Source organism: Rhamphochromis longiceps, linkage group LG10 (assembly GCF_057381845.1).
Source record: "Rhamphochromis longiceps isolate RC_006_pf linkage group LG10, R_longiceps_female_GT1.1, whole genome shotgun sequence".
Lineage (NCBI taxonomy): Eukaryota > Metazoa > Chordata > Actinopteri > Cichliformes > Cichlidae > Rhamphochromis > Rhamphochromis longiceps.
Window position 1 is genome coordinate 35577426 of NC_140566.1, and position 11848 is coordinate 35589273.

General features: G+C 44.6%; 1 protein-coding gene across 5 annotated transcripts in view; it reads left to right on the forward strand.

The window, feature by feature from the left end:
- Nucleotides 1–6588: 6588 nt before the first annotated feature.
- Nucleotides 6589–11848, forward strand: part of lcp2a (lymphocyte cytosolic protein 2a) — a 14687-nt gene continuing 9427 nt past the window's right edge. For 3 of the 5 annotated variants that reach the window (XM_085421504.1, XM_085421502.1, XM_085421503.1), the window contains exons 1-5: nucleotides 6590–8062; nucleotides 10255–10317; nucleotides 10397–10443; nucleotides 10672–10737; nucleotides 11736–11758. In XM_085421504.1, the coding sequence (XP_085277630.1) occupies nucleotides 7985–8062; nucleotides 10255–10317; nucleotides 10397–10443; nucleotides 10672–10737; nucleotides 11736–11758 (277 nt within the window). In that variant the 5' untranslated portion in view covers nucleotides 6590–7984. Of the gene's footprint in view, nucleotides 8063–10254; nucleotides 10318–10396; nucleotides 10444–10671; nucleotides 10738–11735; nucleotides 11759–11848 lie in introns of all 5 variants that reach the window. The other 2 variants (XM_085421505.1, XM_085421506.1) reach the window with 1 other exon arrangement.

Sequence of the window (11848 nt, forward strand, 5' to 3'; positions counted from 1 at the left end):
GCTGAAAGATTTCTGCAGCGCCATCAAAACAGGAATGCCGAGGCCGCTGATCACACAGAATACCGGCCCTCAGTGTAAACTGAAACAGCCACGTCTCCTGTCAAACAGCCATGAGGTCAAAGGTTAAGTTAGTGGGACTGAAGGATCCACGCATTGGACAGAGAAACAGAGGCTCCACCGCGAGTCGGCCGCATGGACTCAGGAGACCTCATGGTGGCCATGTCCACCTCCTGTATACTAACTACGTGTCCACATACTTTTGGTACATTTTTCTTTTTTGTTTTCATCACTCGCTCCGACTGATCGTGACCTCAGTACTGATTATTATTTATTAACCATTAACCGGGTTTAAAATTAAAACCTGAGCTCATTTTCTGGACTGTGGTTTTTCTCAGGTCGCCTGTGTCAGACCTCATGCACCGTTTTCTTTTCTTGGCACCGCGGTTGAAACTGAGTTTGATCAACAGGAAGTAGAACAGGAAGTGTGGTTTGTTTCCTCTCAGTGCTGCTGATTAATGACCAGAACAAAAAGCAGCTGGTTCATGCTCGCTGCAGGCGCCACATCGCACGTACCAACCAAAAACACAACATCTGCAACTAAACATAACATTTGCAACCAAACACAACATCTGCAACTAAACATAACATCTGCAACCAAAAACATAACATCTGCAACTAAACATAACATCTGCAACCAAACACAGCATCTGCAACTAAACATAACATCTGCAACCAAAAACACAACATCTACAACCAAAAACAACATCTGCAACCAAAAACACAACATCTGCAACCAAAAACACAACATCTGCAACCAAAAACACAACATCTGCAACCAAACACAGCATCTGCAACCAAACACAGCATCTGCAACCAAAAACACAACATCTACAACCAAAAACAACATCTGCAACCAAAAACACAACATCTGCAACTAAACACAACATCTGCAACCAAAAACAACATCTGCAACCAAAAACACAACATCTGCAACCAAAAACAACATCTGCAACCAAAAACACAACATCTGCAACCAAAAACACAACATCTGCAACCAAACACAGCATCTGCAACTAAACATAACATCTGCAACCAAAAACACAACATCTACAACCAAAAACAACATCTGCAACCAAAAACACAACATCTGCAACTAAACACAACACCCTAACCAAAAACACAACATCTGCAACCAAACACAACATCTGCAACCAAAAACACAACATCTGCAACTAAACACAACACCCTAACCAAAAACACAACATCTGCAACCAAAAACATCTGCAACCAAAAACAACATCTGCAACTAAACACAACATCTGCAACTAAACACAACATCTGCAACCAAAAACACAACATCTGCAACTAAACAACATCTGCAACCAAAAACAACATCTGCAACCAAAAACACAACATCTGCAACCAAAAACACAACATCTGCAACTAAACACAACATCTGCAACTAAACACAACATCTGCAACCAAACACAACATCTGCAACCAAACATAAAACTGCAACCAAACACGACATCTGCAACCAAAAACACGACATCTGCAACCAAAAACACAACATCTGCAACTAAACATCTGCAACTAAACATAACATCTGCAACCAAACATAACATCTGCAACCAAACATAACATCTGCAACCAAAAACACAACATCTGCAACCAAAAACACAACATCTGCAACTAAACATAACATCTGCAACTAAACATAACATCTGCAACCAAAAACAACATCTGCAACCAAAAACAACATCTGCAACCAAAAACACAACATCTGCAACCAAAAACACAACATCTGCAACCAAAAACACGACATCTGCAACCAAAAACACGACATCTGCAACCAAAAACACGACATCTGCAACCAAAAACACAACATCTGCAACCAAAAACAACATCTGCAACCAAAAACACAACATCTGCAACCAAAAACACAACATCTGCAACCAAACATAAAACTGCAACCAAACACAACATCTGCAACCAAAAACACAACATCTGCAACCAAAAACAACATCTGCAACCAAAAACAACATCTGCAACCAAAAACACGACATCTGCAACCAAAAACACGACATCTGCAACTAAACACGACATCTGCAACCAAACACGACATCTGCAACTAAACACAACATCTGCAACCAAACATAAAACTGCAACCAAACATAAAACTGCAACCAAACATAAAACTGCAACCAAACACGACATCTGCAACCAAAAACACAACATCTGCAACCAAACACGACATCTGCAACCAAAAACACAACATCTGCAACCAAACACGACATCTGCAACCAAACACAACATCTGCAACTAAACACAACACCCTAACCAAAAACACAACATCTGCAACCAAAAACACAACATCTGCAACCAAACACGACATCTGCAACCAAACACAACATCTGCAACTAAACACAACACCCTAACCAAAAACACAACATCTGCAACCAAAAACACAACATCTGCAACTAAACACAACACCCTAACCAAAAACACAACATCTGCAACCAAAAACAACATCTGCAACCAAAAACAACATCTGCAACTAAACACAACATCTGCAACCAAAAACACAACATCTGCAACTAAACAACATCTGCAACTAAACAACATCTGCAACCAAAAACAACATCTGCAACCAAACAACATCTGCAACTAAACACAACATCTGCAACCAAACACAACATCTGCAACCAAAAACACAACATCTGCAACCAAAAACACAACATCTGCAACTAAACACAACATCTGCAACTAAACACAACATCTGCAACTAAACATAAAACTGCAACCAAACACGACATCTGCAACCAAAAACACGACATCTGCAACCAAAAACACAACATCTGCAACCAAAAACAACATCTGCAACCAAAAACAACATCTGCAACCAAAAACACGACATCTGCAACCAAAAACACGACATCTGCAACTAAACACGACATCTGCAACCAAACACGACATCTGCAACTAAACACAACATCTGCAACCAAACATAAAACTGCAACCAAACATAAAACTGCAACCAAACATAAAACTGCAACCAAACACGACATCTGCAACCAAAAACACAACATCTGCAACCAAACACGACATCTGCAACCAAACACAACATCTGCAACTAAACACAACACCCTAACCAAAAACACAACATCTGCAACCAAAAACACAACATCTGCAACCAAACACGACATCTGCAACCAAACACAACATCTGCAACTAAACACAACACCCTAACCAAAAACACAACATCTGCAACCAAAAACACAACATCTGCAACTAAACACAACACCCTAACCAAAAACACAACATCTGCAACCAAAAACAACATCTGCAACCAAAAACAACATCTGCAACTAAACACAACATCTGCAACCAAAAACACAACATCTGCAACTAAACAACATCTGCAACTAAACAACATCTGCAACCAAAAACAACATCTGCAACCAAACAACATCTGCAACTAAACACAACATCTGCAACCAAACACAACATCTGCAACCAAAAACACAACATCTGCAACCAAAAACACAACATCTGCAACTAAACACAACATCTGCAACTAAACACAACATCTGCAACCAAACATAAAACTGCAACCAAACACGACATCTGCAACCAAAAACACGACATCTGCAACCAAAAACACAACATCTGCAACTAAACATCTGCAACCAAACATAACATCTGCAACCAAACATAACATCTGCAACCAAACATAACATCTGCAACCAAAAACACAACATCTGCAACTAAACACAACATCTGCAACTAAACATAACATCTGCAACCAAAAACAACATCTGCAACCAAAAACACAACATCTGCAACCAAAAACACAACATCTGCAACCAAACAAAACTGCAACCAAACATAAAACTGCAACCAAACATGACATCTGCAACCAAAAACACAACATCTGCAACCAAAAACATCTGCAACTAAACATAACATCTGCAACCAAACATAACATCTGCAACCAAACATAACACCTGCAACCAAACACAACATCTGCAACCAAAAACACAACATCTGCAACCAAAAACACAACATCTGCAACTAAACATAACATCTGCAACTAAACATAACATCTGCAACCAAACACACAACATCTGCAACCAAAAACACAACATCTGCAACTAAACAACATCTGCAACTAAACAACATCTGCAACCAAAAACAACATCTGCAACCAAACAACATCTGCAACTAAACACAACATCTGCAACCAAACACAACATCTGCAACCAAACACAACATCTGCAACCAAAAACACAACATCTGCAACTAAACACAACATCTGCAACTAAACACAACATCTGCAACTAAACATAAAACTGCAACCAAACACGACATCTGCAACCAAAAACACGACATCTGCAACCAAAAACACGACATCTGCAACCAAAAACACAATATCTGCAACTAAACACAACATCTGCAACCAAAAACACAATATCTGCAACTAAACAACATCTGCAACTAAACATAACATCTGCAACCAAAAACAACATCTGCAACCAAAAACAACATCTGCAACCAAAAACAACATCTGCAACCAAAAACACAACATCTGCAACCAAACACGACATCTGCAACTAAACACGACATCTGCAACTAAACACGACATCTGCAACCAAACACGACATCTGCAACCAAACACGACATCTGCAACTAAACACAGCAACATGTGTTTGCAGATGTTGTGTTTTGGTGTTTTTGTTTGTTTGTGACTCATTTGTCATTTTTTAAAAATAAAGTAATTAAACAAACAAATAAACGCTGTTGCTTCCTGAAATGGTCCAATCAGGAGCCAGAAGGCTGTAATGGAGGCGGGGTTTTGTTTTTCACGCTGCAGCGAGCCGTTACCGTCAGCTGCCACCGCCTCGTTTACATGTCTGCTCTCCCATCATGCACCTCTGCCATGGTGCTGCATGCTCCTGAGTCACTGAGCCATGTGACCTCAGGGAAGGAGGAGGTAGCAGACGAGGGGCTTTCCTGAGCTAAACTTAGTGTGAAGAAGTGAAACATGAGCGCATCCATCACTCCATCCTTCTCTCCAGTTTGTATGGAGACACATTAGTGCCAAAGCATCCATGAGTCCAATGATCTGAGTTTAAACGACTCAGGTGAGACTTCAAAGTGGGACGATGTGTTTCTGAGTTTATCGTTTCGTTTAAAACTGACGTTTTAAAACATCATCCGTGTCATCGCAGCGGCTCGCCCTCTGTGTTTGCTCTTTCATATAAAATCAAATGTTGGGCCTGTGATAAATAAGCTCTTATAATAGAATAGAATAGAATAGAATAGAATTCAACTTTATTGTCATTGCACATGCACAGGTACAGGGCAACGAAATGCAGTTTGCATCCATCCAGAAGTGCTTTAGTGATATAGATATATTACAATATATATTAGCAATAATATAGATATGTGAGTATATTACAGAAATGGGTCTATTATGGTATGTTATAATGTACACGGTATGAAGTATGTTGTGAATATTCTATAACTAAGTATGTACAGGCTGTAGTGAGTACAAGCTATGTACAGGATATGAACAGGATATAAATATGAAAAACTATACAGAATATGAAATAAATAACTTTACAGAATCTGAGATATACAGCTATACAGAAATGGGAACTATGCAAGTTGTAAACAGTTGTAGGATTAAAGATTATCGAATGTACAGAATGATTATTTACACAGAGCTATACAGTAGTGCAGTTAAGATAAGTGAGGGTGTAGATAGTTTCTACAGAGGCTATATAAAGTGCTAGTGGTTGTGAGTGGTGGTTCAGTCCATGTTATTATTGTGTTTGAGGGTACAGTTGTCCATTGTGGGTGTGTGTATGTTCAGTCCATGAGTTTAACGTGGGTCAGATGTCAGGAGGCAGAGTTCAGGAGTCTGACAGCTGTGGGGAAGAAGCTGTTCCGGTACCTGGTGGTCTTAGTCCAGAGGCTCCTGTAGCGCCTCCCAGAGGGCAGGAGGGTGAAGAGTCCATGTGATGGGTGACTGGGGTCTTTGATGATTTTCCCAGCCCTTTTCAGACACCGCTTCCTGTAGATGTCTTTTATGGCAGGAAGTGGTGCTCCGGCGATGCGCTGGGCAGTTTTCACGACCCTCTGCAACGCCTTCCGGTCCGAGGCAGAGCAGTTCCCGTACCAGACTGTTATACAGTTGGTCAGGATGCTCTCGATGGTGCAGCGATAGAAGTTCACCAGGATGTCTGAGGACAGGTGGTTCTTCCTCAGAGTCCTCAAGAAGAAGAGGCGCTGGTGAGCCTTCTTGACCAGCTTGGAGCAGTTGGTCGTCCAGGTGAGATCCTCGGAGATGTGGACTCCCAGGAACTTGAAGCTGCTCACACGCTCCACAGCCGTCCCCTTAATGTGGATGGGTGGATGTGGGTCAGCATTCCTCCTGTAGTCCACGATGAGCTCCTTGGTCTTCTCGGTGTTAAGCAGCAGGTTGTTTCTGTCGCACCACTCAGCCAGACGATCCACCTCCTCCCTGTGGTTGGCCTCATCGTTGTCACTGATGAGGCCAACCACAGGTCCAACAACGTGGGACAGGTCCGTGTGTCCCCTCTCCTGCGCTGCAGGTTAGCATCGTCCTGCTCAAACATGAAGGCCACACAGAGCTGCAGGCTTTGACCTGAGCCCTGAGAACGAGCCGGACGCTCCCTGCCCTCTTCAGTCTGACGGCGCGGCGTCCTTGATTGGCTGGGATGGACCACCTCCATTGTGGTGGAGCTGTAACCTGCACGTGTGGACGGCATGTCCAGCAGGTTTCAGGGAGTGTTCCTGAGACTCATCTGCTGAAGCTCACGGTCATCGGCCTCGTCCCACAGAGCGTCCTCCAGCTTCTCTGAGAACGCTGATGAACTGTTCACGGTGAGGAACATGATTCATGTTGGTGAAGCTCTGCCTCTCTGAGAACCTCTTTTTATCCTCGATCATGTGACCGAGCTGCTGACAGGTCACATGATCAGCTGGTAAATCTTCCTCCGCTTCTTCAGCACGAGCTTTTCTGAGATGGCTCATTCTCTCACTTTAATCTTTTGTTTTCTGTGTTCGATCACGAATAAAATATGAGCTCCTGTTTTCGTCCCGACTTTTTCAGGTTTGCTCTGAGCGGTGCAGTTCCTCTGACGTCCAGCAGAGGCAGCAGTGAGCCCGTCCCCATAGACCCCCATGTTAAACAGCAGATGTAAACATTTCACAGCCCGATACACAAACTGTTTTGGTAAACAATACTTTTACTTTGAATACTTGGAGTACATTTTTCAGAATGTGCAGAGGTGGCTTGACTGCACAGATGCATGCTGGGTAACGACCCTGGCCTTCGGCACTGATGGAGGCCCTCCGTCGGGCTGACCCGGGGTCGGGGCAGTGCCAGCTGATCCGGGGTTCGTTTGTTCCTCTGTTTGGCATTTCAACAGCGTCGCTGCAGCGAGTGGGTGCAGCTGCAGACGCTGTTCCGCTCTGTGGTCAGACGGGGGGTGGGGGTGATGCTGCCTTCATCCATCCCCCACTTCACTTCCTCTCAGAGAGAGAGAGAGAGAGAGGAAAGAGAGACGCAGAGAGAGAGACTGAAGGAGTGGAGGAGGAGGAAGCCATTTTGGGCCCGGGTGACATGTCTGCCTGCTCTTTGCTGCCTGCGCTGCCGGACGGACGCTCGCGCAGTTAGACCGGACGACTCGGTTTGGGGAAGTAAAAGCTGAGACGCTCGCAGCTCTTTGCTTTTCTGTCTTTCAGAGACGTCTGAGTCTTCACAGGAAGAGGCGGCGAGGCCCGTTAGTCAGACTGCGGGCTGAAGGAGAACAACGGCGCAGAAACTACGAGCCCGATCACTTCCTCAGAGGACGAGAAGCGAGCTCAAAGATCGCCTCTTTCTCTCAGATGTTAGCGTGCTCTGGGTCTGACAGCAGCCGGGCTGACGTCGTGCCTTTGAGCATCGAGCAGGATGAGTTCGGACCGCGTGCCGTCCAGGTCGGACATGATGGGGTGGAACCCGCAGCAGCTGGCGGACTACCTGAGAAGGGTGAGGCCTCCGTCCGTACTGTTTGTGCGTCCTCGTGTACGTCCTCGTTTTCAGCTCCTCGGGATCCTCCGAGCGGCGGGGTCAGCTGACTCATGCTCAGACGGCGCCGTGAACCAAACCGAACGTTAGTGAGCAGCAGCTCACCTCAGAGGCTCAGGTGAGCTGCTGCACCTGCCCGACACGGAGCTCGATGAGACGTGGTGACCGCAGCTTCGGTGTTTGATGCCCTGTGTTTGAACGGTCAGTCAAACAATGGTAATAATGCAAACTTTCATGCGATCAGACGTGCAGCCAGCTTCATGTGTCAGCCCGATGCTTCTGGTGCTTTGTGCATCTGTAGTTAAAGGCTGGACTGAGTAACTGTCATCGGCTCTGCCACAGCGTGATTGCGTACAGCTTTCCTGCTGATCGCAGGGATGGTGACATTTTTCTGCAGAAGTTCAAACGCTGTGACGTAACGACTCAGAGAAGTTTAACGAGGAAGTGTTTGTGATGCGTTTGGATAAAAGTCCCCGAGAACAAGGACAAAGGCAGCCGGGTGTCAGTTACACTTCAGAAGCAGCAGCGTTAGCCGTTAGCTGCTCGCGTCTGAAGGCGGCTGCATGAAGAGGAGTGAGATGTGACAAACTGCCGGGTTTCCCCTTCCTGTGCATCTCTTATAATCTAAACAGTTCGTCTTACTTTAACAGACTTTAACATCTGATCACGTCTGATTATTTTTAGGTCACTGAGCAGCAGTTTGATGGTGCAAAGTATCGGAGCAGACAGGTGGAGCAGATGAAAGCTGTACGTCGGCGCAGAGCCGCAGGAAGTGTCGTTATTTTCCATTTGGGGTTTGATGGGGTTATTTAAGGCCTACGGTGTTTCAGCATGCGTGCTCGGAGGCAAGAATAGCAACATGTGGGAGATAATAACTGTAACTTGTTACAGACGCGGCCAAACATTCAAATCATGGGGTGAACTTCTGTAGAAGAAATCCCTGTGGGCTTATTTTCACTCTGAATGTCTCCTCACTGATCTCTGCACAACAAGCCTGCGGGACGTTCGCTCAGCGGAGACGCTTCAGTCCCGTGCAGATCGTCCACCCCAGCATCCTCCTCTGTCACACGCTGTTCATGTCCTCCTTCGCTACATCCATGAACCTCCTCTGAGCTTCTTCCAAACCACCTCAGCCTCTCTGACTCTGATGCACTCGTCCCATATCTCCATCTTCCACCTACTCCACCCTATCTGCACTCTGTGCTTTATCAGCATAAAAGACTGGCTCTATCAGCGCGACACAAAGTTTCCGAGCGATTCTTTTATAGCGTCTGATGTCAGAGGCTTTTAATGATTGGTGGATGCAACCCACAGACTCCTTTACCACTCAGGCTGCATCGTGTTCATTTATCAAATCTGTTCAAACGTGGGCTCGTTCTGCACCAAGAAGAAGAATCGTCATGACAACACGAAACGTGGAAAAGAGGCCGATGCCTGTTTGTGTCGAACCTCAGACCAGCTCTGTGAGCTCATCTCACTGATGCTGACGAGTCGCTCGTGCTTGGCTATGTTTTGAGAATCAGCAGGAAATCTGAGGAAGTCTGTGTGGGACAAAATGACGCTAACGCTTCAGTCCCGTCCATAAGCAGTTACAGCTGAAAGTCTGGAGCGAGGCGGTGTGGCCAGCAACTGTGACATCAGAAACCGATTCTTATCTTTGCTTTGCGTCACTGCGTGTGTGTGAAATGCACTATACACAGGTACACACACACACAGGTCTTTATCACCAGCTTCCACATTTATTTATAGTTTTCCCAGGTTATGATATGAACACAGTCTGACAGCTGCCGGTCCCAGCTGATTTCCCCCCCTGCTCCTCTCCGTCTCACTATAAAAAGGGAAGGAAACCATTATCAGTCCAAATCGCCATCAGCTGTTCTCACCGGCATCTCCAGCACCGCCGCGTTGAGCCCACTGCACCACTCCTCCCCTGCAGCCGTGCCCGGGACCACACCTCCGCCACAGTGTGTTAGTTTAGATGTTTCACATTCGCAGAATCGTCTGCGGAGAACATCACGTCCATACGTGAGGAAGAATCGGTATTTCCTGGAAGACAGAAAAGAATCGAATAAGAAACAGTGATAATAAAACAATAATAATAAATAGATGTGTTCATATTTGAATGATATGTCCCTGTGACGTCCCTGTTGCAGATGAATCTGTCCGGCTGTGACAAAGTCGTGCTGAAGCACTCCATCTCTGGTTCCAGATTTGTGGTGAGTTCAACTCAAGAAAATAAAACTGGAAAAGGAAAGAAGGGTGTAGGGAAGGATGTGACCCTGTTTGTTTTTGCAGAATCTGAGCGACAACGACCTCCAGAAATTCCCTAAACTTCATACTCCGTGAGTACTGCCCCCTGCTGCTGCGCTGTGGTACTGCAGTCGGCCTGGGCCACAGCTTTGATTGAGAGACATTTTACTGGATCAGTACTGTTAACAGAAAGTCTTCACTTGTAACCAAAGCTGGTGTTTGATGTTAGATGTGCTGATTATGTGGTATAGTCTGAACGCTGAGGGAGACCCAGGCGAGGGTTAACCACACTGTGACGTCATGTATCCATGTCTCTGCAGGATGATCTCCAAACTCAACAGTGAAATCAACAAGAAGGAGAAGAGGGGAGGCTTCTTTATTAAAAAGTACGTTCATGTTCTGCTTATAACAACAGCCTGTGCTTTAATCGTGGCAATGAAACGACAGTCTGGTAACCACTGGTGTCTCCTATACATCTGTTCAAGCACAAAGTCCAGATAGGGCCAGAATACTGTTGGACTGTGTTCATAGAAGAACCTGTATCTTATTCTGAAAGGCTCGCTCATGGAGCACGCCAGCAGACAGTGAAGGTTGATTCACACAAACCGTTTTCTGAGAAACGCATCACCTCATGTTAATCGCAAAATTCATGTTGCGTTGCTAAGCAATGGCTAGCTGGCTAACGTTAGCTTATTTGCTTGCTAGCTTTATTGCTGGTAAAACACTGTCTGAATTAGTGACTGACCGACCTGTCAAACTACTTTAGCAGCTAAAATGATCGTAACGTTAAATAAGGGTCGATTTTAGCATCACATGTCTGAACAAACAACCACCTGAAACGCCTCCGGGCACTGATTTGTTGTTAATGATTTCAAAGATTTATCAAGACTTTGCTGAGTACATGAAACTGATGCAGACTCTGAGCAGCACGCTGACGTTAGCTCGCTGGTTGCTGTTATAATGTGGTTTGTGTGAAATTGTTTGCTGAATGGTGCGAGCCAACATTTCATGCTAGCTGTCGTCTGTCTTAGAGGCACACGCTGTACTGGGAGCTCTGTCACGGCCAGCTTATTTATACGAATAACAACATACAGACTCACGTTTCTTTATATTAGAGTTTATCTCTAAGTGAAGTCTAAAAGGGAAAGTTGACTTCTGTTGTTGCTTAAAGACTGTTTTTCTGGATGTTTGCTTGATAAAACTTAAATTAGCATCAGAAGAAGGTGCTAAAACTTTTACAGTTGATTCATAAAAGAGCTTTGTTCGTGTTTCCTGCACACTGTTTTTTGTCTTTGTGGTTATTTTACATCTATTTAAAAACATCACCTGAGCAGTGCTGAGGTTTGACTCAGCTCTGACTTTCTCACACCTTTTTTTCTCACAGGACGTCCAAATATCAAGAACCAGGTAAGAATTTATTAATGTTTAATGTTTCTACACAGAGCCATGGATGGTTTGAATAATCGTCGCATGTATTAGTTGTTTCAGAATAAAATC